Genomic DNA, 27999 nt, shown 5'->3' with positions numbered 1-27999 from the left:
AAATCCTGCATTACTATAAGAGACGAGAGCTCATCGTTCATTCTCAGAATGGCTGGGCAGAGGGGCTAAAGGCAGAGCTACAGGTACTGAGCCTCTCTGCGAAATGGCGCCCCGGAGGCACTTCGCTTAGGCTAGCCCTATGAGACCTAGGGGACAAGCGTTGAAGTAAATTGGAAGACGGACCTTGAAGGACCTGGTTGTGGGAGCAAAGGGTGCCTAACCGGAGAGGCCGGGTGAGCCTGGGAGGAGGGGAAGCGCGAGAGGGCTGGGCTGAGCACTGGGGGAGGACGGACTCGGAGGACTGGCAAAGAAGGGACTGGGTTTTGGTAGGGGGCTGTGGGGCTGAGTGCTCGCCGAGAGGGAGAGCAGGGGCTCAGGGAGTCTGGGAAGCCCTGAGCTGGTGTCTGGCCTGGGGAGTTTAGGCAGCTCTGGGGCCAGCGCCTTCCCCTGGCTCTGCCTGCGGTGGTGCTCGGGTCCCAGCAAAGAGCGCTGCTGGGCGCTGGTGATCTCATGCGGACGCTGCAGGTGCGCACCCGGTCCGTAAACCACAACAGGGGCCCGTGCTGCCACAATGCACAGGGCCAAGCGTCCAGCGGGGGATAAAGGCTGATTATTTGTTTAGCATCATTAGCAAGAGTCCCAGAACTTGTCCGAAGCAAAGCAGAAACTTTTGTATTAAGGAGATTAAGCCTTAAACTCAGCTGAGCGGGCTCCGCCATGCGGAGTGGCTTTGTTGTGCCTGGTATTGTGTGTGATTACATGCAAATCACCGGGAGGCCTCCCTGGGGTCCCAACCACAGAGGCTTAGCTGCCCTCCCAGGGCAGGAGTGGGCAGGAGAGGGGGTGGTCACGTGCTCTGGTGGGAGCACCCAACACTCCGCACAGGGAAGCCTGTTCTCCCTTAAGTTCAGGAAATTAGGGTTTTGTTTCATGTGTCATACAGAGGTTTCTGATGGTTGGATACATGTGTAGGGACAGAAGTGCGACTGCGGAGGTATCACCGGAAATTCAGGGCACCGTCCCGTGAAGTTGGGGGATGTTCTTGTTGTCAGGGTCCCTCTGACCATCACACCTGTGGGCATCCTCTAGCATTCTCTCTTTTGAAACTTAGAGTCATATATATGGTTGCCGAGAAGATGGGGACATATTTTGGTTTTCTTTCTTTCCTTCTTTTCTCTGTCCGTCCCTACCCAGAATCCCTAGTGGCCAATCAGAAGGATTTGGGATTATCCTGGATTTATTGATGCAGAAAATGTGTAGTGTTTGCTCTGTGCAAGAGCTACACGGCGAGGTGTAGAGGGTGGGGTGTGGTGAGCGGTTGGTAAGAACAGAGATGAATATGATAGCTCTGTTGTTCAGGAGTTTACAGATAAGATGTGTACCCAGATAACTAAAATACCTGGGGGAATTTGGTAAGTGCTGGAAAAAAGGCCCTGAGAGAGTGCTTGACTTCAGTTAGGAAGGAATCAGGGAAGGCTTCCAAGAGCCAAGCCCCTGGAGGTCTGGAGGCCAGGGCGGGTAAGGGGTGAGGGGCCGCACAAGCCAACTTGTGTTGGAAAGCGTGGGCTGCACACTGCCAGCGTGCATGGAGTTACACTGTGTTCCTAGAACTGGCCCAAGCAGCTTCTGCATACTGGGCCCCAGCTCTGTTTGTTCTAGAATTCAGCCTAAACACATTGGAGCTGGCAGTCAAACCCATACACCTGTGCAGGGAATCAGGACCCTGTGTCAGCATCTTTGGAACAGATGCCCCAGAGACTTCTGTGTTCTACCTGTTGACGGTTCTGTGGGTGCCCCAGCATCCTCCTCCTTTGACTTTCCCCCTGAGCGGCATCTTCAGCTGCTTCTAGGTCCTCGATAGCACAGTGAGCTTGGACATCTCTGGGGCTGTCTTCCAGGTGGTCATAAAATGCTTCCCAGCTGGGGTCAGAGGTGAGAGTCATTAGTTCCCACCCTCTGCGAGGCTATGGGCCTGGCTGCAGTCCTGCAAGTCTGAGATGAGCATGAGGAGAGAGTGAGATAAGCCCTGGGCTCCTCATAGAGGTGTTGCCAAGAAAGATCTCCTGAGAACATGAACAAGGCTGAAAAGAAAACCCAAGAAGGGTGGGTGGCCAAGCCACCAATCGAAAACCTGGACAGCATGGTAGAAGCAGTAGGAGACCACAGGATGAGAACTGGGATGCCCAGCCTACCTTCCCGAGTTGCTGGATGGTGGTAAGGGGAGCAAGGCACGGCAGTAGGGACACACCATCGGAAGTCCAACCTCATCACGGGCAGCCAGGACACTCGGAGGCCTGATGTCCATTTTAGCCAGCCTCTAGTGGTATTTCTAGAGGGAAGGCACCGGTCCTTGGTCGAGCACAGCTCCTGGGGCCAGATGGAAGCACTGAGATTTGGGAATGAGCAACATTAGCTTTGAAAACAGATGCCCATATCTTTCCAGCACCCTCCACTCCATCCCCATCAGAGCAGGTGCTTCCTGAGAGGCCTCTCAGGGCCAGTAAGAAGCTGAGGGTCACTGCACGCCCCCTGCTGAGGGGAGAGCTGAGCTTGGAGGATGGGAGTTTCCATCTACCATCCACAACACACGGTCCTTTCCTTTTGCCGGAAGTTTCTGGGACGGTGGGGTCCCTGGGTTCTGAGGGGGTGTAAAGGATGGAAGAATCCCTCCACCTCACCCTCAAACAAGAAACCCAAACTCAAACCAAACTGCTCTTTGGAACTATGGGTCCTTTGCCCCATCAGAGGAGCAGATGTTTCTGGGAGGGTGGGGGAGGCACTGGGGGACCCAGGCAGGAAGCCAGGCAGGAAGAGCCCCAGATGATGGGGGAGTTGAAAAGAATTTTGTGAAGATATTGTCTGGACCTGGGTTGGATAAAAGACACCGGCAGACGGGGCTGTTCACCTGCTAGGCTTTTGTTCTGCTCTGCCGCGACGGCTCTCCCGGCTGCCCGTGCGGTGGGGGTGACGGTGGGGAGGGTGCGCTGCCTGCCATCTGCAGGAGGAATACAACAAACACCCACACACCAGCCAACGGAAACCCGCAGCAAAACAAACAGCTCGAGGAGGGCCCCGGCCTGGAGTGCGGTGGGGAGGGCGGGCGGGCGAGGTGAGAGGGCACCTGCCAGGGGCAGGGTGGCCCTGGGGACTCTCTGCGTCCTGGGCCGGCTGCCCAGCAGGGCAGGGGTTGGGCAGTCGGGTGACGGTGTCTCTGTCATGCAGCAGTCAGGTTCGAAGAGCTGGGGGCTGCAAAGCAGGGGGTTGGATAGAACCCATTCTGCAGATCGCCAGTACCCGTGGTCCCGCCCTGGGGTTTACAGCAGAAGATGTGGAGTTAAACAGTTTGGGTTCAGGGCCTGGCTTTGCCACTCTGTGGAATACCTCTCTGAGCCTCCTGCTTTCCTATCTGTAAAATGGGTAGATGGTAATGCCTAACTGAGAAGAGTTGTTTGGAGGTTGAAGCTTTGCGAACTGCAGAATACTGCACAGATGCTGATTGTTACTGACGTGTTACTTGTGTGGTTGACCCACCAGATCACGAGTGCTTGCCCTTGTGACACGCGGAGCACGTATGCATCAAGCGGGGAGACCTCCAGCCTGGGCAGGTGGCATCTAGGATGTCCCTCAGCTTATGGGGACGAAGCCTGGACTTTCATCTGGGTTCAGGGGCTTGGGCAGGTGGGGAAGTGGGAACCAAGGCGGCATGAGGCAGGGGCTGGGGTACAGAGTTAAATCTGATGGCTCAGGGGCACAAAGTGTTGGACTCGGGCCTTGGCAGGGTTGAGACTGGATTAGAGATCTTTCCCAACATCCTTGCTGTCCTGGGCATCAGCGTCCCTCCCCTTCCCCCAGCATCCACGCCTGAGCACAGTGAGTGGCAGCTGCGGCCAGTGTCCACAAACCTGTTGGGACAGGGCGGGCGGCTTGTTTGCTCTTCCCAGGGCCCAGCCTGGTGGGCTGGACCCAGAAGTATTATGTTACTTAGTCAAAGAATTCCTTTCCTCGCCTGCCTCCATTATAAAGGGGAAATAAACCCCAAGCTGTCTGCTCTTGTGGCCCCAAGCCAGGTCCTCAAGTGTCATTTCTGGGGAGCTGCTCTCCCCAGGGCAGGGTGCAGCCTCCAGGGAAATATGAGTCCTTCTTCCCCTTCCCACCGGAGTAGTAGTGAGCCTTCCCCACCACCCCTGAGGAGGCCCTGTGTTCCCCAACATGACCCTTGAATGTTTTTCTCATTCTAGGTCTGGAGCTCTTGGGAGCAGAGTAGGGCTTGGAGCTTTTCTTGTACCCAGTGGAGGCTGGGGCTGGGTGGCTGGCTTTCTGGCCCAGCACTGGCTGGAACGTTCCAGCAGAGAACAACCAAAGAGGTCTTTTGCCATCGCTTGTGGCCGGGTGCCCTCGTCTGTGCTTTGAGAACCTAAGAGGGGTTTTGGAAACTCCAAGGCTTGTGCTGCTCTACTTCAGAGTTCTGGTCAGAACCAGGCAGGCCTGGGGGAACCTGCACCAGACTTTCTGAATGGTATTTCGCTGGAGAGTCCCAGGACCAGTGAGGTCTGAACTTGAGAGATCTGCCAGGTGAGGTCCTCTTCTTCTGCCCCCAGAGTTGGAATGTCTGATGGAATGCCTTCCAGGGGATTCTCTGGAATAATGTGATGTGCATTTTAGGACCATTTTCTATCTGTGGCCCACTGCCAACAATAAGGGCTCATTTATGAATGCCTTCGAGGCATCCTCTCCTTCCTGTCTCCCGGCCTGGGCAGAGTCTGCCTGGCCTGGCCCAGCTGTGATGACAAGGGCTTCTAGAACTACTTCTCAGAGGGACAGGTATCTTGCTTGAGAAGCAGTGGCAATCAGATTCCATTTCTGAAGATTATGGAAGTTTAAGTTTCTAAATAATGTGATCCTTAAATATCATTGCATTTGGCTAAGACATCTCCCTGCCTCCAAGCATGGTCATATCTCTTCTGTCTGGTGGAACAAAACTGAATTTGACTTGCCAGTTTCTCTCCTGTCTGTTATTCTCCTTGTATCTTACTTAAGTATGGGACTGCAGTGCGGATTGCCGTGTGTTTGCTCAGCATCCGCAGCCCAGCTCCAGGTGATCCGGACAGAGGACATCCTTTCATATCACCCCACAAGGAAATGAAATGTCTTACTCAAGCATTCTCCAAGACCCTTAGCACATGGGGAGCCAGGATTTAGCTGGGTGTTCATTGCCCTCCCTCTCCCTGCAGGACCAGTGCTTGGCTCCAGTAATACTCAATGAATAATTTGTTGAATGAACAGAACATCAGAGGGATGAAGAGTAGGACTCGTCAGTGGTTTACTCTGAGCCACTCTGTCTTGCAGCAACCCTCTGACTGACTCGGTGATACATGTTCCTTCTTAGCTCTCTGACACAGTCTCCTTGATTGTGTTCCTCTGTGTTCCTTTTTGCTCCGTCCTCCGGCTTGCGCTCTGTTCCCTCTGTGCGTCTTCCACTGGGAATCCCGGCCCCTCCTTGTGCTGATGGCACCAACGATGTGTCCTCAGCTCTGAACTTCTTTAAGTTCAGACGCTTCCCCCTCCAGCTGAGTGTGGGCTAATGAATGGAATCACGGAGTATCGTGTTAGAAGGAAACTTGGCAGTCCCCTAACCTAACCTTGGCAGTCCCCTTCACCTAGCTCCCCAGTGATTCTTCTCTACTCCCATCAAGAGACAGCCCATTCCATTGTTGGCCAGCCCTGGTGGCTGTCATTCATCCCACTTCTTTCCTTTCATCTGTCACCCTGTCTAAATTATTAGCCTCTGGATAGCAGGGGCCATATCTTTTACAAATCAATTAACATGTGTTTATAAGTCAGGTATATTTGGTAATATGAAAAGTTTGAATAGGTCACTTAGGTGAGAGGTGCTCTTCCCTAAATAGGCTCTGGGGGTTCTGCCCTCCCCTCTGGTTTTGGAATCAGAAAGCTGTGGGTTCAGATTCCAACTCTGTCATTTAGCATCTATTTAGGAAAGTTACCACTCCGAGTCTTGATTCCCTCGATAAAGCTGTGATAATACCAGTCCTTACCTTATAAGCTCAGTATGTGGACTCGTGAGATACTATAAATTCAGTGTTTAGTGCAGAGACTGACATGTTTCAGGGGCTCTAAAAATGGGAGTTTTTGTTATTATGAGCAGGCTGACATTAATACTGAACTTGGGACTCCAGGCCTGGCCATGAAGACATATGCAGTTCTTGCCCTGTACTTTTCCATCCCCGACTTACCTCTGAAGACTATAGTGAAACCGCAGTCCTCTGCTCCCCCGGTGAAGGCACCAGGATCAGTTCTCCTTCCAGAGAAGTCCATTAATTTCTGTTTCTGGAGATGGAACGATTTCATGGTTGACGCGGATGCTGTGGGAGCACAGAGGTGAAGAAGGTGAGAGGCCCCGGGGAGAGCTGCTTCTTATCTCAAGGTGTCTGCCTTCAGGGTGCTTGTAATCTGGTGGAAAGGAAAGGCCAGTGCGTGTGGAGTAAGTAGGAAACAACACCTGCTTCAGATGATGAAGGGCTACTTTGTGAGAGGCAGTCTCACCTGAGAGGTCCATTAGTACATATGGCGGTTAAGAGATTAGGTTCTGGAATCACAAGGACCAGGACTCTAATCTTGGTTCTGTGGGGCCTGGAGTGAGCTATGTGACCTTTCTGGACCTCCTCCTCCTCTGGTTTTCTGGGGAGGACAGAATGAGGGTGTGCATGGACCCGTGCTCAGCACCGCACAGCAAGGCTCCCTGAGTGGGACTGTTGTGACGATGTATTCTGCATCCGGGGAAGAAGAGAGCACATCGAGGCCGCTGCTAATCTGCAGGGTCAAAATTTAGACAGAGGGAGGGGAGAGTACTCTGTAGACAGAAAACAAGCAACAACAATGCACAGCGACAAACAACATGTTAACAAAGACTCACAAAACAACAATGGCTCAGAGCCGGTAAAGACTCATGTGTAAGGGATGGGGAAGGGAAGACTACGGGATGTCCGTCAGGACTGGAACCGAGACAGTAATCAGGGAAGAGCTGAGGCAGTAAGTGCGACCAGTTGAAGGACACTTGAAGTTGGACAGTCGCTTCTTTGTATCCTCCACTGTGCTTCTTTCTCATGCACTTGGTTCAGCAAATGCTTATTGTTTGCTACTGAAATCCTTGCTCTGAGCAGGTGGGCTTGTGTCTCTCCCAGTAAACCCACTTCGTAGGCTTACTGCCTCCTGGAGCGCTTCCGTTGAATTTCCTGGGTCAAAGCTCCATCAATGTCCTTTTTTCCTAATACCTTCACATTTGGTCAGCAATTTCAGGGGAACCTTATCTGTACTATTTATCATCAAAAATCCATGAAGTTGGGGCGCCTGGGTGGCTCCGTGGGTTAAAGCCTCTACCTTCGGCTCAGGTCATGGTCCTGGGGTCCTGGGATCGAGCCCCACATCAGGCTCTCTGCTCAGCGGGGAGCCTGCCTTCCCTATCCCCCTGCCTGCCTCTCTGCCTACTTGTGATCTCTGTCACATAAATAAATAAAATCTTAAAAAAAAAAAATCCATGAAGTGTCTTTCTTCTCAGGTTCTATGTTCTAGACAGAGGTGTCTGCTTCATTCTGGAGCCAGAGAGCTGGACTTCACCAGTCACACCTGAGCTGGAGCAGGTTCCTCAGTCTCCGTGCTCTGTTTCCTCACGTACAAACTTTCAGGAATGCACCTGTTTGCAACCAGTGCATCTCCTGGGACCTGCTCTCCAACACTGGCTAGACTGTAGGCATGTCTCCCTCAAAAGTATGACGTCAGACGTCGTCAGTGGAGGGCGGCTCCCTCAGAAGTCTGCTCTTGTAATGGCTTCAAGGGTATAGGGTTTCTTTCTGGGTGATAAAAGTTTTCTGGATCAAATGGGGTGATGATGATACAACACTAGGAATGTGAAGTCACATAATGGTACGCTTTAATGTAGTTAAAATGGTGACTTTTATGTGACGTGACTTGTACCTCAATAAAAAGGAGGTTGATGTGAAGATGGGATTATTTGTGATGGGCAGAGTTGAGAACGGTCCTTGGAACACAGCGAGTGGTCTGATTCAGTGACTCTGATTTTGCTTAATGACATAGGGGTCTGTCACAGAGCTGATTCTGTCTCTCAGGCTGGTGTCCCTCACACTGGCTTGGGAGCAGAGTGTATGCCTGCACTCCCCCTTCTCCTGAATTTCTCCAGACAGCTGATGGCTGGGGGGCTAGGTGCAGCCCCATAGGCCAGAGTGGCCAGATCGCTGAGGGGAGTCAAAAGGAAGGATGTAATGTTAGACTTTGTGTCCCAGGACTCTCGGCCCTGGAGCCAAAGATTAATCTTGCCTGACTATTCCCCCCAGGCTCCCACGCTGGTCTGCTGTCCCCTGTGTGGTGACAGTGGAACCTGAGCGTGCAGTCCCCAGCCCCTTCCCCTCTGGTTGGGGGCTCTGGTAAGCTGAGGCTCATAGGACAGGTGTGCAGAGAGAAGCAGCAGGAAGCACGTGGGAAGGTTTGAAAAAAATCCTGGGGGCTGGCTTGGGGGCGATCTCTCTTTAGAATATAATTGTAGGTGATGATGCAGGGACACTGGAGAAAGGTGGGGGAGGTGTTCTTCCTCTTCCGTCTGTGTAACAGTCCTCGCTGGATGGCTGAGCCCGGAACACTGGCGTTTCCATATGTACCGTGTCGTTTATCCAAACCCACGGTTTCCAGGACAGCCTAACCAGGATGTCTCCTGTCCTGATATCCCCATCTTACCCACAGACTTGCGGGGCCACAGGTGCTGTGAAACCCCTCCCCATACAGTGTCATCGTCACACGGGGCGGCCTGCCAGGGAACTGTCACAGAGCCGGAGGGAAGCCCGCTGCAGACATGGGCTGCCTCCCTGCAGAGCTCGTGTGTCCTCAGCCTCGTGCTGGGTGGTGGGGGACACAGAAAGCGCGTGCCTCCTGATGGGACACCTCTGTCACTCTGTTGCCATTTTCCATTGAGCCGACTGAGGGAGGCTCAGGAAAGCAGGCTCCGCAGGCTGCTCTCAGGGCTCACATGTCTGGCTCCATCCCCGTAGCATAGCCGTGGCTTCTGGGTGGCATTGGTTTTGGGGTCCCCGAGCTGCCAGGGTCTCCCTCTGAGGACTCCCCTCAGACATAGTTACCAAACATGTTTTTCCTCTTTAATAATCTGTTCCTCTTCTCATGTTTCCCAGGGCACAGCTGCATTTCTTGTCTGATGGGCTGGCTGCCAGCCCCGTGGAGCCTGACAGTTACAAAGGGTGGATTAGCTGCAAGAGAATATTTATTAGAAAAAAATCCTTTTTATTCTTCTGTCCTTTTTGTGGAATTAGCCATATATTGCCTGGGTGAGATAAGTGCAGCCCTTTGTGAGCGAGGAGCAGAGGCCCGGCTTCTGCAGTATTGGCAATGCCAAGGTGAGCGGTGATGATCCTTCTTGCCCGCCGTGGACCATCTCTCTCCTGACCTCTCTTGGAGGTTTCTGCTCAGTTTCATACCTTGTAGAGCTCTACGATGTGTCTGGTTTTCTCCAGAAAGAGGATCACCTTTCTGTGCTTGGATCTCACCTTTCTTCTAAACTCCAGGGCTAGAGACGAGTAGAGAACTGACCATTTGGTAATTCTTTTCCAGTTTTGTACCTCCCCTTGCTGGGGTTTATTTAATGGCATTATGAGAGAAAAGAGATGTTCCAATGGAAAAATCGAAGCAGCAGTGGCTTTCCTTAGGCATTGATGGAGAAACTCCACCACTGAGGAAATTCTAGGTTGCCAAGGAAATCCACTCCTTTGCAGGAAATTGATTTACATTCTGCTTTTGAGACTTTGGTGGTAGGATTGCAAATTGAAGATGTTTGCCTTTGGCTGCTGCAAGCCCAAGAAATGTCCTGATTGTACCACTCAGAGTCCTCATGAGGTCCCAGAGGACATGCTCCATTAGAGCACGTGCACTCGGAGAAGAGGTCAGCTTTCTTACCCCAACCTGGGAACTTCTGTGCCAGACCTGGCTGGGCCTGCCTGCCTCTGCAATAGTGTGATACAGGGGAGGCAGGTAAGAAGCCCTGGGTGCTGGCCAGCAGGGTGACTTCTGATCTGGTCCCTCTGATGTCGGTGGTGGTCATCATCTGGAATTCAGGCCAGCCTGGGCTCTTGGGGTCGTGGGAAAACTAATGAATCAGGATCTCTAGACCAGGAACTGGGGTCTCTTGAGCATGGAGGAGAATCCCTGTCAGAGGAGAAATCACGATAACATATTAGAGCCCACAAGGGACACTGAAGATGGAGACACTGTTCACCCATCACCACTAGAATTCAAGCCCCCTTTGATGGTCCTACCACATATGTCACCCATATTTCTGGTGCATTCTCTAATGCACGGTCTCCTGGGAGAGAGACTATAGCTTTTAGAAGAGAAAGTGTTTTTCCAAAGAGCTTTGGTGACCTCAAAGGAGAAGAGGAGGTGCTAAGACTTGAGGAGACATGACTGCTTATGAGCTAGACCCCCCCCCCCACCACTATTTCTCATTTACCTGTCCTTCCCACGGGCCCTTCCTTCATGGTTTCTTGGCTCCTCTCACCTCTTTCTGTACGGAACACTCTTTGCCTCTTCGGTGGGCAGTGTTTGGGGCATAACTCACACCCACTCGCCATTTCTTTCCCATCCCAACATTCCTCTGTTGACTCCCTGGCATTGGATGATGGCCCCCCCATTCTCTACGTCACCCGGGCTTGCCCATCCCAGGGGAGTTCGGGGCTTTTCTTGCTCCACTTGTATAGCCGCTCAGTTCCCAAACTGAGCGTGGTCGACCTGGGCAGTATCTCTTCCGCTCGTGCCCTTACTCTCCTTCCTACCTGTTGCCCTGGTGTTGATCATTTCTTATCTAGGCTGGACTTTCAATTTTTTTCTCTTTCTTCTTAAATTTGCTTTAAACTCTGGGGCTAGATTCATCTACCCAAAGGCTCTCATCATAAACTTGCAGCATTACAAACTGTCACTAACTCCCCAGTTGCAACCTGAAAATCCTCCAACGATTTAGAAGGGCAACACTGGGGGTTCTCTAGTCTCCTTCTGGGCCTTATTCTTGGAGGGACTCTAAGCGGTAAGGTCAGGGACCTGGTGTTCTTTGTCTACTGCTGGTTCCCCATGCTCGGCACAGAGCCTCCAGGTAGCACGTAGGCCCGGGCATGCAGCAAGACCTCAGCAATGCTTGTAAACTTCTTCCCTGCACACAAAGGCTGCTGCCCACCAGGAACCCTCACTGCTTCCAAGAATACCTTTCATTTTCCCCACCTTTGCCATGGCTAAAATGCTCTGTGGAACGAATGCCGTACAGTCTCTCTTTGTTCTACTCCTACCCACTTTCCAAGGCCCAACTCAAATCTCACCTCCTTATGAAGCCCTCTGTGATTCCCCAGAGAGACACAATCAACCCCTCTCTGAAATGCCTTTATTTGAGGCCTTCTCGTGTCTTTCTTTACTAAGGTTTGAGCTACTTGAGGATCTTTCTTATTCATCTTTTCAGGCCCCTTATACAGTGTCTTCCTCTGGACTTATGAGGTGAAATGTACTGAATTAATACGTGAATACGTATATCTTATCTGCAAGCCTATTTGATTAATAACCACCCAGTCTTACAGCTTTAATGATGATGAATGACTCTGGGGCCAATTAGCATTCATTTATGCAACCACCGCTGGGGGTTGATTAACTCTAATAAATGCAAACAAATTAGCATTTGTTGTCTTACAGGACAAGTACATCAAGGCAAATCCCATGCTAAGTTGTGAGGCACTGGGCAACGGAAACTGGGGCCGTGGGAGTGCGATGTCTGAAGCTGCACCCATGGGGACCTTCGCCTTCCCTCCGCTGGCTGGGCTCCTGATCCCTTCCAAGAGGCACTTCCTAGTGGCGGTCAGGCAGCAGACACCCATCAAGTCCCTGTGCCTGAGCTCATTCCCTTCACCTGCTTTGCTTCTCCAGTAAGCCTCTGTCTCACTAGCGTTGGTGGTTCTAGATTGTGAAGATCTGCAGAGGGTCACTCTGGTGACCTCAGTGCCCGGCGAGGGGCGGGAGAGAAGCCCCTGCCTCAGAGGCTTGTGGTTCCGGTATCCCTCCTCCTCAGGGTTCTCAGCCCTTAGCCCCTCACGAAAGTGACAGCCTAGGGGAGGAGCTGAGCTTTTATCCTGGCGGGTCACCTCATCTCTCTAAGCCTCAGTGTCCAGGAGGCATCCACTTTATGCCGGGAAGGTGGCAGAGACACTGTGAGGGTTAAATGACGGAATGAACGTCCAGGCTCTCTGAGAACCAAGTGTGTTATACTCTCACTCACTCCATGGTCATCCACAGTCCCTTAGAAGGGGTAGGGCTTCCGTTTAGCTGCCGGTGCTGGGAGACGTGAGCAGAGTCTAAGAATTCCTTTGGGAAGGCCTTGACCAGCCCCCTGGGTGGCAGTCAGTGTGGGCACTGAATGGAGTCGCCTGGCACACGTGACTCTTTGAGGTTGGCACCGTTGAGGTCTCTGGAATACATCCCACCAGTCTGGCCCTTTGCTGGGTTAAGAGCCTGTCCTGGCTGTCATGTCAGGTTCTGCTTGAAGCTCTGTGTTGTCTGCAGGACCTGGGCGGTGACACAAGGGCCTGCCCCTGTGGATCTGTCGGATAAAGCCCCTGTAATTTGGGGGTGGAGGATTGAGGGGGCGCTGGAAGATATTCCTGGAGTCTAATTCACAAAGTGGTGACTGGGAGAGAGACATCGCACAGGCCTTCCTGGGTGGGTCAGTGTGGCCAGCTGTCAGTAGGGGGAGCTCTGTCACTGTGCTGCCTCCTCTTGTGGCGCCTGGGGTGAGGGTCTGTCCAGGGGTTCGAGGGAGGCGCTCTCTTCTGTAGACACCCGCTGAGGAGGAGCGAGGTCAAGAACTGTGGGCTGCAGGAGCCTCAGCTACGAAAGAAATGGAAATCCACTGTGCCTAGTGCCCAGGGGTTGCAAACATGCTTTGGGTTAAACACACACCCAAAATGCACAAATATCCCAACTTACAGTGTCTTAGTTAGTGAGGAAGAGACGGAGGGTTGTGGCTTCCCCAAGACAGACGCTGCCCTGCACCTGCCTGCTAGCGCTGCCCCCGCTCCCTCGCACAGGGCCGCCGGTGGGGACCGCCTGCGGGGGGACCCAATGCAGGGTCTGGAGTTCCTGAGCACACCCTGTGTGGGTGCCTGTGTCGATGCTCCCAGAGCGGTCCTCGCAGAGCTGGTCCTGGGTGATCGCCGCGCCCAAAGGCAGGAAGGCTCCAAATGAGAATCTTTCCAAGTGGTAACAAGCCCTTGACTCAGGCTGGCTGTCTTCCCGGGCCCCAGCCTCAGACTAGGAAGAAGAGTAGAGAAGGTAGATGTCCCTCCCAGTGCCTCCCCCCGCCCCCGGTGGTCGTGAGCATTTAGAGGGACAGATGCTTGCGTGCACGTGTGTGCCTGAGGGGCTCCAAGCGGTGGGGGTGGGCAGCGTGGACGTCCACCTCCTGCAGGTCTGAAGCTTGGCTGGGACTTGCCTTTTCCCTCTTGCAGGAGGCCGCAGCCATTTCTCCATCTCTGTTCCACGCTAGAGGGGGTCCTGGGAAGCTCGAGGGTGGGAGGCTGGGGTTGTGTCAGGTTGCATGTGTGTGAGCTGAGACTGTGTGGCGTGAATCCAGGCTTTGGAGCGGGGGGGGGGGGGGGTGGCGGGCTGGGAGATGCGAGGGGCTGCCCCCGGGAACCATTCCTCCTGGGCAAATGCAGAGGAAGCCACGCAGAAGTGAGGCAGTGTGGACTCACCCAGGATCGCTCTGCACTTCCAGGTGACTCTGAGACAGTCTCAGAGCCTTGGACATTGATGGAGACTGAGACAGGGGTGCCAGGAACGATAAGGAGGGAAGGGAGGTCGGGAAGAGATTTGTTGGACTTTTTCTCTGACGGTCTCTTGGCGTGGAAGTATCCGTCCCTGTATCCCTCCTGCTTGGGGTCAGAGACAAGGCTAGCTTGGGACAGTTTAGGGGGAATCCTACCAGATGGAAGGATTAGGGATTCCCTTTGGGTGGGTGGAAAAGGGTCCATCTTCCTATTTGTGATGAAATTTACAGTGAACCACCAAGTTACAGAGACGGAAAGAGGCTGACCCCCAGCAGCTTCTACGCTCTGTCAGTCCTGTGAGCTTGGCCTCCGTGGTACCATAATGGAAAAGCGGCTATGACCTGCCACACCGCCCACCTCGGCAGGCCTCAGCGTGTAGCACTGTGGAGAAGGCAGCTCACTTTCTCTGTCCCGCAAGCCAAGTGTTCTGGAGCCATTTAATGCACGGCCACCGTGGGGGGACGTTTTGGCCTTCTGCACGCACAAGTGTGAACCTAAACTTGAGCCTTGCAGAATCAGTTGGTTGGCTCTGCTCACTGGAAGCAGATCAGAGTTTTCGGATCGTGAGGGACCCACCACAAGGTCAAGTCATTATTGAGAGAGCAGGCCCGAGTGCTCTTTCCAACCTCAAGGCCTTCACATATGCTGCTCCTTATTCTCCTGGCCTTCTCTGCCCTACATGGACCCCATCCTTTCATCTAGGCAATTCCCACATGCCCTTCAGAGCTCAGCCGAGCTGTCACTTCCAAGGAAGCCTTCCTGGACTGCCCGGTCTGGGCTCTGGCATCATCCTTAAAGCTCTTGGTCACATTTGTCACAATTTGCCACAGTACTTTGAGTTGTGCGACTGAGTCTCTTCTTTTCCCTCTTGTAGAATGGGAGCCTCAGGAGGGCAGTGCCTGGGGGTTTACCACCCATCACAGCTGGCAGAAGTCGGATACGCAACAAAGAAGGGCTGAATGAGTGAATAAACGGGCTCACAGGTCGCCGGTGCAATGTCTCCCACCTCCTGGCAGACAGACTCCGGTCTCAGGTTGGGTGGCTGCTGTTTCCTGTTCTAGTCTGCGGAAGGGGAGAGCCCAAGGGGGGCTAAGTAGTTCTACCTGCAGCTCCTGTGAGCTTTGAGGCTTGGTTCTTGTGAGATGGTCACTGGTCACACCCCCTCCTGTTGCATCTCCCCCAAAGTCTCTGCTAAGTTAGGGTCCACTCCCTGCCACGCCCACTGCCTTCTTTCTCCCGCTTCTTAGCTTTGGTGTGAAAAATGTGGCTTTATCCCCAGAAAGCTACATGGCCTTGGGAAGATTGCTGGCCATTATCTCCTGACAGTGTCCGAGCTGGGGCTTCATAGCTTGGTCGACCCTGTGCTCGATGCAATTTCGGGATGAGACAGGAGCAGGTCGTCTGGAGCAGTGGGATGGTTTTGGAAGAAGTTTAATGTCTCCTGAAGAACTTCACATCTGCAAGTCCTCCAGAGCTCTGCACCTTGAGACCTGGCCCAGGGGTGGCCGGAAAGCCTGCCTGTGGACTTCCCTTCCTCCAGAGAACAGGACTGTGGCTCTGCGGGGCTCTGAGAGCCTCGAGGCCACACTCGCTGTGGGTAGGGGCCTGCTCCAGCCCCCACCCGCCCTCACTCCCCTGTGCTGAATCAGCATCCACCCTCCCCAACCCCGCTGTCTTGGCATTACGCAGCCCCGCTAGGCCAAATCTGGTTACAATGCGTCCGTTCACCGGGAGGCTCATATCCTGTACTCACTCCTCTCCAGCACGATGTTTAGCCAACGGCAACCAACAGTAAGGAACAGCCCTGAGAACCGAGGCTGCTGAGGACTTAGGACCTTGCACAAGCCAACAGCAAGGGCCATGTTGAGGAGCGGACGGTTGTCCTGCCGCCAGGACTTTCGCTCTGCTCAGTCTTGGTTCCTGTCCAGCAGCGCATGGCTCTGGCTGGCAGTCAGCAAGCCGCCGCTGGTGCTTGTTGCTGGCTTGGCTCTCCTCCATCTAGCCAGGGTGTCTGGACCTTTTTTCCAGTTCTGCTTATGAGCTGGGAAAGCGAGCCAGTCGGCTTCCTTGCAAATTGTCTCTGTCGCTGTCATTTTCCATCCTAGTCCCAAGTGGAGTCCGTCTCTCTATTTTCTCCACATTGACACTGCTCTTGCCCTTGGCTCAAATACAGAAATGTGGGTAGCACCAATGAGGAGGGGAAGGGCTGAGGGGGCACATATAGGGGAGGGTAACCAATTGTTTACATTATCAGTGATAGATGAAGCTTTGAATGTCCAGGGTTGTAGGGCATCCAAGGAGGGAAGTAGTCATAGGCCCATTTCTTGGCCCTTAGATCAATTGGCTGTAGCCTTTGTTAGGAACTCTCTGGGACATCTTTGAGCATCAGTGTTGCTGTCTGTTATGGGCTGAATTGTTCCCCCCTACCAATACCAGTTCATACAGTGAGGTCACAGTCACCTCAGAATATGTCTGTATTTGGAAATTGAAACTTTATAAAGGTAATTAAGGTAAAATGAGGTCATCTAGATGAGTCCTAATTCATTATGACTTGTGTCCATAACAGAAGAGGATATTAGGACACAGACAGCCATGGAGAAAAGGCTGTATGAAGACAAAGAGGGGAAAGAGGTCATCTACAGGCCAAGAGAGTAGCCCTCAGTAGAAACCAACCTTACCAACATCTTGGTCTGAGATTCCAGCATCCACCATTGTGGGAAAACAAGCTTCTGTTGTCTAAACCATCCGGTCTGTGGTACTTTGTTATGGCAGCCCAAGCAAACTCCTATTAATAGGACCTCCTCCAGCAACAGCAGAGGTTTCCAGAAGGGCCAAGGGAGCAGTCGATTGATTAGACGATCCCATTTTGACCATTTTTCCTTGGGCTCTCAGGAGGGCTGGTATCCCTCTGCCTTTTCCAGTTCTTTCTTTGTTAGGCAGCCACCAACCTCGTCTTGTTGGGGGTTAACCAAATAATTATCATCAGTGGCGGCTAATAAATAAAGCATTTCTCTTCTTCTGTTGTTTCTCCTTGTGAGACGAACTGCAGAATCTGAGTGTCGCCCAGCGTGGCTGGTCCTGCTCTGTGGAAGCTCATGTTCCCTGGGGAAGAAAGTCATGACAACCATGTCACTGCAGCATGGCCGGTGCCACAACAGTGGTCAGCAGAGGGACACGGGGCCACAAGGAAGACAACCTGAGGTTGCCACAGGAGGTCACAGAAGGCTTCATGGAGGTGATGGCAGAGCAGAAAGTCTGGTGTTCTAAGAAGGCAGAGACTAGGTCTTGTTCACCTTCCTTCACTCATGGAGTCAGCCCATGCTTTGCACATAGTAAGTGCTTATCTAGTTAGCTGGGTGAATGACATTCTCTAAGTTCCCTCCAGCTTTCTGACTCCATGATTCTGTGACCTCAGAGGCCCACGGCCGTCAGGGAGGGGAAGGTACAACAGGCAGATGAGCAGATACGGGGTTTTGTAGTATGCAAAGTCATTTATGAGCAATTAAACTGCAAGTGGGAGAGGAGAGCGTAATGAGCTTCCCTCCTTAGCATTTCTAGGCGCATCCTCAGGCGTAACAGCAGGAACCCAGCCAGTACACCTGCCCCACGTGCATGATCAGAGATGACGTCTCACTCTGCACAAAGCCAAGGTTGGTCAAGCTCCTCACAGCTGTTTCCCAGAGAAAGGAAAGCCCCTAAGTTCCCAGGCAGTGTAAACTGACCGTGTGTTTATAAAATACGTGCCGTGGCCCAAGAACACGAAAACGCCCCAGACGCACGCATGGAGCGGCAGCTGGTGTGGCTGGGAGCCCTGATGCTGGAGCGCAGGGAGGACAGCGTGGGAAAGAGGCAGCTCCTACACCAGGTCCGCGTGGCTCTCTCCTTTGGAGAACACCCAAACGGATCTAAAACCGAAGCTGAGAAAATAACAAACATACAAACCTTTTGAAAACAAACTGTGCCCAGACATCTTTTAAGGCTGAGTGGTTGACCCCTAGCCAGCGCAGACCACCCAGCCACCCAGATCTGGGGCTGCTCCCGTTCCCAGTCCAAGGGTTCCAAGAACTTAGATTAAAACCCTTCCTACCTCGCTTTGCAATATGGAACCGGACGACCCCATGGGTAAGGGGACCGGAGAGCATGGAGGACCGTCCCCCAACCCTCTGCAGTGTGGTGCCTTCCGATGAGCTGTTTTGTTTCACGCAGAGCTGAGCTCACCTGGGAGATGATCTTGTGACAAGAATACCAGGCTGAGTCCAGATCAGCAAAGAGAGGACAGGAAGAGGAAGAGGAAGAGAAGCAGAGGCAGCCATGCAAAGTGGTGACTGGCAGAAACCAAGGCAGAATGGCTGGTGAGCATCATTTTTAACCCTCAGTCAGAGTCAGGAAAGCTCTGACAAGGGCCAGTCCTTGTTGTTAATCTCTCTGTCTGTAAAAAAGCCAAAACAAAACAAAATAACCCCCCTCCCAAAACCAAAAAACTGGTTTGCACTCAAGGACATAAGGCAGACAAGTTGGGGTCACCAAACTCTGTCTAAAACGTAGGCCCACACTCCAGCTGCGCTGGGTTTGGGTCCCCTCAAGACTAAACTAACAGAGGCCAAACCACGTGCACTCTGATGCCCTCAAGGGCTCTTGGGGGCTTGGGAAGGGTTGGGGCACTGGCTTCCCCAAAAGCCTACTCTGAGAGGCCCAGTGAGGCTACTGATCTGGGGAAAAAACAATCATAAGGATGATAAAAATAATAAGAATGTCTATTATTTATTGAGCCTTTAATCAGCTCAGATAGATGTTGTGCTAGGCATAGACGGTGTTTCCTTTAATCCTATCAAGGATCATTATTAATCCCTTTCCACATTTAAGAAAATGAGACCCAGAGAAGTCAAATGGCTTTCTCAAGGTCACAAAGTTCATGGTGGAGCCAGAATGCAAATCCAGGAGCTCTGAGCCCAAAGCCTGTGTCCTTAAGGGCCATCCTGTCCTGCCCTGGGCAGGTACCTTCTATGCCTTCTGGGGGTTCCAGGCTGTACTTGGAAGGGGGCATGAATATTCAGTTAGAACTAGGGCATGCTCTGGATTTACCTGAGGACCTCAAGGGTCCCAAATTATTCCATCCCATTGGCATGGTAGATGGCTTCTCAAATCTGTTCTTCTGACCTGACCTTGGGAAGGCAGAGTCCTCTGAGGCCTGGGGTGTGTCTGCATGGAAACCACAAGTGAAGGGCACATGTTATCTGGGATTAAATGTAATAATATACCCAAGAAGAGTTCACAGGTCTTTCCCTCCCGGTTCCAAGAAAGGAACTGATGAAGACTCTGTAGGCTCAGACTATACAAGCCCATTCCTGCAACCAGGCTACACGATCAGTAACGCCCCAGCTAACCCTTCCCCACATGCTCCAAGGCCTCTTAACAGCTGGACATTCCAGGTTTCCCAGAATGAAAAATATCCTGAAACTTAGCAACTCGGAGCTGCTCCATTCCACTGCATTTTGAACCTTTGGGCCTCTCGCTCATCTCTATGTCCTCTACCCCCACCCCTACCCTCAGCCCCCAGGATTGCCACATGCACCCCTTCCAGCTCTGCCACCAGGTGGACCTCATGCTGGAGGCCAGATGTCTTCCTTGTTTAATGTGAATGCATCTTGGGCTGACCACTCAGGCCATTTCTAAATCACATGGGACCTCAAGAGATACTTGCTTCCTTTTTGAACAACTTCTATTTTGAACACCAGGAGACACACGAGAATCCTGATCCCCCGCCTCCTTCTCTCTCTCTTCCAATCTCCCACTCTCCCTCCTTCTTTCTTTCCTTCTCTGTCTTCTTCTCTCTCCCCTGCTCCCTCCACGCCCCCATCTCTTTGTACCCTCCCTGGCCTGATCTCTGGGACCTAAAGTCAGGAGGCCATGATTCTTGTTAAAATAAAGGAGAAATTTCTAATTCTTTTACCCCCGACCTTTCAAGCCGTCTGCAGCACTTTTAGGCCCACGCTCCCTGACTCTCATAAACTTCAGCATCCTAGGGTCTGGTATTACCAGCTTACAAAGTAAAGGGAGTCTGAAGAGGAATGGAGGTAGAAAAGAAGCCAGGAGGGAAGGAGTGATCAGAATGAGGCTTCTGTCCTCTCGGGCTAGTGGAACATGCTGGTCGTCAGTGAACTACTCACGGGGTTTTACTGAGTGGGGCTCAATCTGCACTGAGCTCTGGGCAGTGCGGGTAGCTACCACCTCTATGTCCAGAGGAGCTGGAGAGGAGTCAGTCCATATCTTAGGGTATCTTGCAACTGGAATCCCATTTTGGAGCCCCTGACCCACAGGTTCGTGAGCATGGCCCTGTATGCTTTTTAGCTTTTTCTCTGAGGATATGTGACTTTCCATTCTCTTGCCTTTCCAGAGCAGTCTGCTCCCCTCTCCTCGGGACCCTGGAAGACTTGCACACTTCACTCCACTCTCCTTTAAGCACTCATTTCCCCCCACCCCTTAGGGCTGGGGAAAGTGGCAGCTCCTCTAGCAACCTCAGGCTTGAGTCTCCTTCTGTGAGGTACTGAGTTGGCAGCCCATGCAAATCACTATTGCCTGGAGACCTTCTGAGAAGAAAGGGAAGCTCAGAAGCATTGATCTTGCTCTGTGTTTTTCTCTGCCGCTGCTTTCAAATGACCCGGATCTCAGTACAGATATTGAAATGGGGTGTGACTTTGGGGAGGCGTCTGAGAAATGGGAACTTGGCTTGTGTGTTGCTTTTGAGGGTCGCTGGGAGAACCACAAGCCTGCCCAGATCTTATCTCCTCAGGAAGGGGCAGGAAAACAACACAGCAGAACAGTTGCCCAGATGAGAACCTCACCTAGTGTCTTCACACCACACGCCCACATGCGGTGGGGCTGCCATTTCTCATGAAGGCAGAGGGGAGGGTGAGGTATGGCAGGGATTCCCTCGGTCCTGGACAGGGAGGCATGACTGGGTAAGGAAGCGACCGTCAGGGCCCTTGTGGGGGCCAGCGCACATTGGGATCAGGACTGGTGACCACCACCCCATCTGCTGTTTCCACTGACCTGGGAGAGGCCGGGCTGCTTTCCTCCTCTAGAAGAGGTCCCCTCCACCCCCAGATGCTTATGCAATCCGCGGTGTGTCTGCCTCGTTCTCTGGGGATGCCAATCAAATAGAAGACAGTCCTGGCCCATGTGGAACTTCATATAACTGGAGTGGGGGGCACTAACTACAAATAAAGGAAAAGTTAAATAATGCATAGCACACACACATAACACAAGAACAGTTACAAGTGGTACATGACTAACTGGCAAATGAAAGACACATTTGCTCTCGGTTTGCTCCCACACTGACATTTCTCTGAACGCAGAACAGAAGGCTAGCACAGCGTGGTTGCTAGCAGAGCGGGGGGAGGGCACAGTGCCCAGAGCGGGGCAGCACGTCGTGGCCGGGGCCACCTCAGCACGTGTCCCGCGGTAAGGTCAGAAGGACTCATGTTCTGAAGTGGGTTCAGAGCCACCTGTGCCGGGCTCTCAGAAGGGCCTGGTTATATCTTCCTACCAGACAACAATCAGACCTGCTCACATCTGCTCGTCTTCTTTCCTTCCCTACTTGAGGAGCCTCCCTCCACTGCTCGCTGGGGCGCCCTTTGGTACAGGGTCTCGGGGTCTCTTCCTCTGGCTTGCAGGATAGTGCACAGATGGTTATCAAGTCACTGATGTCTTCTGATCTTAAATTTCCTCTTACCTATGGTGAGGATAGTAATAAAATCTGTCTCATGGGTTTGTTGGGAGAAAGGGAAACATTGTGTGTTATGAAGAGTGGTGAAGACATCTTCTATCTGCAAATGTTTTAATAGTAATGATGATAAATAAAGACAATAGCAGAAATAAAATCTAACCTACACACAGCTCATAATATAAGTAGGCGTATCATATTCATTTTACAGATGAAAAACTGAGGCAGAGAGAGGGTAAGCAAGTTGTCCAGAGTCACACAGCTAGTAAGTAGCACAGCTGGTACCCCAATGCAGGTGATTTGGCTCAGTCGGGGCTCTTAAGGGCCATGCGGTTAAGAGGACTCTGCGCATGCGCAGCAGTGGCGCGCATCTCAGTCCATCACCTCAGATAATCCTCTCTGCTCCCGGAGTAGGGGAACTCTTTGGCACAGAGGAAATCGGGCTATTCTTCATACCGAGCTGAATCTATTTCCTGGAGGAAGGTCTTGAGTCTCTTCAGAGTCCAAACCTGGGAAAGCTTGCCTGAGGCTTGCAGGAATAGATCAAGAGGGTCATCTTGGTTCTCGTAGGAAGACCATATAATCTCTCCGAACTGTCCGGGTCGTCAGTGCTCTGACACCTCGGTGTCCATCAGAGTCCCCGGGAACTGCCTCTGGCAGCAGGGGAGATGCCTCAGCAAAGCAGGTCACAAAAATTCATTAGGCACTGACATCACGCCCCCATGGTGCAGGGACCAGGGGGCAGGACACATTCAAGAAACAGGATTATTGGGGCGCCTAGGTGGCTCAGTGGTTTAAGCCGCTGCCTTCGGCTCAGGTCATGATCTCAGGGTCCTGGGATCGGGTCCCGCATTGGGCTCTCTGCTCGGCAGAGAGCCTGCTTCCCTCTCTCTCTCTCTGCCTGCCTCTCCGTCTACTTGTGATTTCTCTCTGCCAAATAAATAAATAAAATCTTAAAAAAAAAAAACAGGATTATTTATGGTCTCCATTCAAGAAAAGTCAGAAGCTGAGTTGGAAAGATCAAACAGAGGAAAGAACAGATTAAGATGACAAGACAATACCGTCAGGTAACAATGTGATAACACACAAAATTGTTCAGTCTTGCCAACTGTGGGAGGTGAATGGAACACGTTGCTAATCATGTCCTCCTTCATGTCCTGTTTTTTTGCGTTTTTTTTTTTTTCTTCCTCAAAGTTCTGAATTTTCTTAGGGACACTGTCCCCAGCAGAGGTGACCCATCTTCCTTTGCCAGAGAAGAAAAAAAATTCCTTGCAAAGAACATTTTTCATGCAGCAACTCCCTCCATGTTCATCCAGCCATGTCTCTGTCCCTTCCTACATATTTCTCCGATAGAGCTGGAAGAGAAGGCAATTTGACTACTGTCCCTGAGCAGTAACTGTCCTAGCGCTGTGAGCAGAGGGGACTTGAGGCCAAGGGTTAAGTCTGTAGATGGCCTCCCCTCTACTCCTTCTTTTTTGTGTTCTTACCTCCCAGGGACCCCGGAACGCTTCCTACCCTGGAAACTGGGGCTGTTCCAGCGATGGCACCATCTTAAATCCTTGGTGGGTTTCAGTCCTTTCTCCTAGCCAGGTGGCTTCAGTCAAGTCGCTTAATCTTTTTCAGCTGTAGTTATTCTCGTCTATAACATGGATATATAAATGTGAACTTGAGGAGGAACTGGAATGATTCCTACAGAGCACTTACAATAGTCACTGACACATGACACCTTTCTGTTGTTATAGCTCTACTGCCCATGTACCTCACATGTAGCTCTTCACCACCATCACCAGGGACAGCATCACGATCTTTGCCATCTTCATGGTCATCATCACCGTCTTCATCTAACCAGTACCTACCATATCCCATTCCCTTAGGACCTTTTTCTTCGACTGTCTGGCTAATCTGATTAATACTGTGCTCTCCCAGCATGGCGACAGCTTCATTTGTCACCCCACTCAGATGATATCTCTGAGGCAAGAGAGTAACTTGCTGGAAATCCATCCTGACAATTTTAGTCCCTATGGTGGGACAACGAGGGCATTCCTTTTGGTTGGATGGTCCTTTGGATGTCCCTCAGATTACCTTTTCTGCAGCTGCTAGGTCTTTCCCAGAGAAAAATTCTTCCCCAGAGTCCTTCCTGTTTTCCCATGAATAACAGTGGTAACAGGGCAGGTCAAGGAGACCTTAGCCCACTAAAATCATTTGCCTTTTCCCCATTAATTAAAGTGTCATGATAAAGAGAAGATCATTTCAATTTTAGTCTCTAATAAGAGAGTGCCTGGAGGAGAACAACAGAAATGTTTGAGGTTGGGATTCTGAAGCCTAAAAAGCAGAGTTAATTACCTTTGGCTTCACAGACAGATTTTTGTGTACACAATTGTGTTTCATCTTTGTAACCCAGGGCTCTACTTTGAGGCTTTCTGAAGTTGAGAAATTACCTTTACTGTGTCCAGAGTCATGCCCTGGTTAAGAGCTTGTACAAAGATGGACAGAACACCCCTTGGGGCCCCCAAAAGAGAAACCCTTCTCTAGAGAGATGTCTCTTTGGCGATTCACAAGGGCAAAGGGGCTCTTGTGGATATTTTTGCTTGGGGTGGGGGCTCTCCTGAGAAGTTCTACTCTGCAAAGGGGTGTTCAGTTCCGTTGGATTTCTTCACCGAGTCAACACAGATTGCAATGTGGAAATGAGTGTGTACAGACACTTCCGATGTGGGATTTCTTTTTTTGCCCTGGATGAAAACACACTCAGACCTTTGTGCACAATGCGGATTCTGAAAAGCCATGGAAGGCAGAGTGGGAGGACGTCTGAGGTAATGTCAGGGGAACACTTAGCACAAACACAGCCCATGCCAACTTGCCTCAAGGCTGGGAGACTGAGGGCTTCTCTGCAGCAACCCCTCTGCCTACACACTCACCCAAAAGGAACTGGAAGGCATCCCCTTGGCTTGTACATGAGGCTTGATCCATTCATCCACTGAACAAATATTTACGGAGTGTCAGCTAATGCCAAATCTCTTCTAGGTGCAGGAATACAGCAGCAAACAAAAAAGAGCAAAAATCCATACTGGTACAAATTTCACTTTTCCTTGGATAGGCTGATTTAGCTCTCTTTGATTCTATGTATAAGCACCTGTATTTTTCATATACATGTATATATATATATATATATATATCCTTAGATTTTATATGTGAATCTTAAATTTCTCAGATTTATATGAAATCTATAATAAAAATGTAAATATATTGATATGTGAGTGAAAAAATATTGTAAATACAACTTCTTAGATTGTATGTTCCAAAAGTCAAACTATCTTTGTACAAAGTCTAGAATATCATCGTTCACTTACTTTTGCATTCATTCATTCATTCAACACATACTTTCTGAGCGTCTGTTTTGCAACCATTCCTAGTTGAAGCAGAGGTTTTTAGTGTGTGGTCCCTGGACCAGTAGCTTCAGCATCACCTAGGGACTTAGGAATGCAAATTTTGGGGCCTGAGTCAGACTTCCTGAATCAGAAAATATGGGGATGAGGCTCCCACAATCTTTGCTTTATGAAGTCTTCCCAGGTGATTCTGACGCATGGTAAAGTTTGAGAACCACTGCTTTGAGCAAAAGGACAAAGGTCTAACTGGGACATTTGAGTCAGGAGTGGCGAAAAATGGATGGAGGTCATAAGGTGCCCCTGAGACCATGTTCCACAAATTGTTGTCTTGTCTTTGTATGCACAATGCCATCGCTGGTTCGCTGTTTACTGACTGAGGCTGTCTCAGATTTGCAGATCATTAGTGGTGTGGGAAGCTTTTCTTCCAGTAGGAAGGACAGCTTCACTTAAAGTGGCAACAGTATACTAGGTGAGAGTATTAACTGGTGGTGTTTATGTCGGTGGTCATGACACCCCCCTTCCTTCCTCTTGTGTCCCACAAGCCACAGACCACAAGTGAGGCTGGTGGACAGGGAAGAGGCAGAGAATAAGGTTGTGGTAGGGGAAGTAAATAATTTGATTTGGTAAGCTGAACTGAACTGAATTTGAGGTCATGGAACTCTTTTGCACTGTAAGTTATTACTTCTTTAATTATAAATTTAATCCCAAAGCCCTCGCTTTGAAGGGTAATGTTTTCATGGCCTGCAGCACTGTATGTGGGGTAGATGTCCTAAACATTTGGCTGCAATGCAGGGACATTTTGATTTTTCTATTCAACGAGCAACGATTTTTAGAACTAGGGTGATGAACATTGAGCAGAAGGGTCACTGTCCCTAACCCAAGATCTAGGTGGGAAATAAGCTGGTGACCCCAATGAAGAGGATATATAAGAAGGAGCCGAGCATCTGGTACTTTCTCTGATCTGCTCTCTGAGCCTCAGGTAAGTCCTCTCTGGGTCGGTAAGCTCAACTGGGTTGAACAGGAATCAGCCAGGTGAAGGGATGCAGGAAAAGGAAGAAAAGAGTGGGGAAAAGAACATTCTAGAAGGAGTAAAAGATGGCATGAAGGCCTGGAGGGTCAAAGGAGAGCCTGGTGTGGAAGTTTTAAGAGCTGCAAGCTGAGTATGCAGGGCCGTGGAGAGCTCAGGGCATGGGATGGAAATGAGGTTGGAAAGGCAGCAAATCTGGATCCTCAAGGGCCTAGGAAGTCAGAGGAAGGATTTGGACTAGGGCCTAAGGGCAACTGGAAACCACAGAGGGGTTTAAAGCAGTGGAGAAAGATGATAGATTTGCATGAAAAATAAATCTCTTGGCCGCACTTTGGAAAGTGGATTGGCCAGGGGAGCAATGGTACTGGGAGGCAGGAGCTGTCTATTACACGGACTAAACTCTGATTGTTTGCCTAGGAAAAGTACGAAATGAACTAAGAAATTGTGAGATTAAAATGTATTTCCTCTTGTGTTCTTTCTCAGCCTGGGCCTTGTCCTTTGGATGAAACACCTACAGCAGCTACCTTCGGAGTCAAGACACATTCAGCATATGGGGTTCCTAGCCAGGGAAGTCAACGGACACTAACTGAACACTAGCCTCTTGCAAATCACAATATAAAACATGGGGCTGGACACCATGGGGGAATCCCAGGAACCCTTGGTCTTTGCCCCCAAGAAATTAACAGCTGAGTTATGGAAATAAAGCCATTTAAATGTTCAATGAAAATTCAAGCTATGTGTTATTATCCAAAAGTGAGGGTGGAATCATTAATGATCTAAAAGGAGGAAGAGAAGCAGCAATTTTGTGGAAGATGTAGGTCCAGGGCTTTGAACAAGGCTTGGAAGGCTCCTGGTGGGCAGATAGACGAGCTGGGGAGGTGGGGGGTGCGGGGAGCGATGGGCGTTGAGATAGGATCTTAATTTTCTTGTCTTAATTTTCAGGGAAAGCCGGCTGGGCCTCAGACATAAAAGCACACTAGCTTCTGGCCGAGAATAAGGGAGCAGTCAATGTTCCCGTTGTAAGTAGTGGTCATTTCTCGGCCACCCCTGCTGGAACTGAAGCAGGGTCTGGAAAGGCACATGCGGTCCACTGGGAGCAGGTGTGGGGAGGGCGGGGCGTAGTGGCCAGCCCTGGTGCAGGGGAGGGCAGGGTGCCTTCCCTGACTCTGACTGGCCACCCCAGAAAGCCCACTCGGCTTTTCCGAACCTTACCTAGGGCCAGGACAGTCAAAGTTCCCTATCACAAGAGGAGATATTTCTCAAGTCACAGCCACCAGGAAGCCCACGAGCTCTCTGCCCCTGAGTGCTGTGACAATCTGCTCCCATACTGAGTTCCGTCACTGCAAAGGGTTGACTTGGCTCTGAGTTGCCCTCAAGCCCCAGTACAAGTTGCTACTTGATGGCCACCCGCCACCACCTTGGGCAGCAGGTGGGGAGGACATGGAAGGGCAGACGGATTGGAACTGGCCTGGAGCGGCAGAGGACCCCACAGGCCAGGCTGAGAGAGGACAGGCGTGCCACTGGGAGACACCTGGGTGAGATGGGGGGTGGTGCGGGGAATGTGTCTCAAGGTCTGGCCAGAAGACATCCATCTGCAAGGTGAGTCCGAGGGCGAGTGTCACGGGGCAGGACTTCCAGACGTGTGTGCTCTCTGGAGATGCTTGCGCTGCCCGAGGGCCAGAGAAGCAAAGGAGTGGGAGACCCTAAAGAGCCTCTGGACCTCACTCTGCTTAGAGCCAGTCCTCTTCTACCTGTTTCCTACTTCAAGATCTGCTTAATAACTGAGTTGGAAAAAAAAAAAAAGGATTCTGATGACAAATCCGTTGAAAATCTTTGTCCATCTACCCGCCTTTCCACCATATTTGGTTTGGGTTCCTGCTTGAAGGCAGGCCCTCAAAATAGGGAAAGTAACTTGCTGAGCACCTCAACTCTGTGAGGTGCACTGAGCCCCGGAACTGCTCGGCATGGACCGAC

The 27999-nt window shown here is 51.3% G+C and overlaps 1 protein-coding gene and 2 long non-coding RNA genes across 6 annotated transcripts; 1 reads left to right on the top strand and 2 right to left on the bottom strand.

The window, feature by feature from the left end:
- Positions 1-2: 2 nt before the first annotated feature.
- On the top strand, positions 3-26889 carry LOC116599233. The gene is made up of 3 exons (XR_004289291.1): positions 3-165; positions 25832-25977; positions 26509-26889. It is a non-coding gene; the product is annotated as an uncharacterized LOC116599233 (long non-coding RNA).
- On the bottom strand, positions 3117-7413 carry LOC116599232. The gene is made up of 3 exons (XR_004289290.1): positions 6562-7413; positions 6252-6468; positions 3117-5578 (listed from the first exon to the last, which is right to left on the bottom strand). It is a non-coding gene; the product is annotated as an uncharacterized LOC116599232 (long non-coding RNA).
- On the bottom strand, positions 7541-14433 carry LOC116599229 (nascent polypeptide-associated complex subunit alpha, muscle-specific form-like). 4 transcript variants are annotated; one of them, XM_032358995.1, is made up of 3 exons: positions 13051-14433; positions 11762-12951; positions 7541-10239 (listed from the first exon to the last, which is right to left on the bottom strand). In XM_032358995.1, exons 1-2 carry the CDS (start codon positions 14094-14096, stop codon positions 12948-12950), a joined length of 1050 nt encoding a protein of 349 aa, XP_032214886.1. In that variant the 5' UTR covers positions 14097-14433; the 3' UTR covers positions 7541-10239; positions 11762-12947. The 4 variants fall into 4 exon arrangements, with proteins under 4 accessions (XP_032214886.1, XP_032214887.1, XP_032214888.1 ...); XM_032358996.1 differs by having other exon boundaries at positions 12210-14433; XM_032358997.1 differs by having other exon boundaries at positions 12344-14433.
- Positions 26890-27999: the final 1110 nt, after the last annotated feature.

Source organism: Mustela erminea, chromosome 9, assembly GCF_009829155.1.
Source record: "Mustela erminea isolate mMusErm1 chromosome 9, mMusErm1.Pri, whole genome shotgun sequence".
NCBI lineage: Eukaryota > Metazoa > Chordata > Mammalia > Carnivora > Mustelidae > Mustela > Mustela erminea.
The sequence above is the reverse complement of the archived record's forward strand: the minus strand, read 5'-3'. Positions and strand labels throughout refer to the sequence as shown.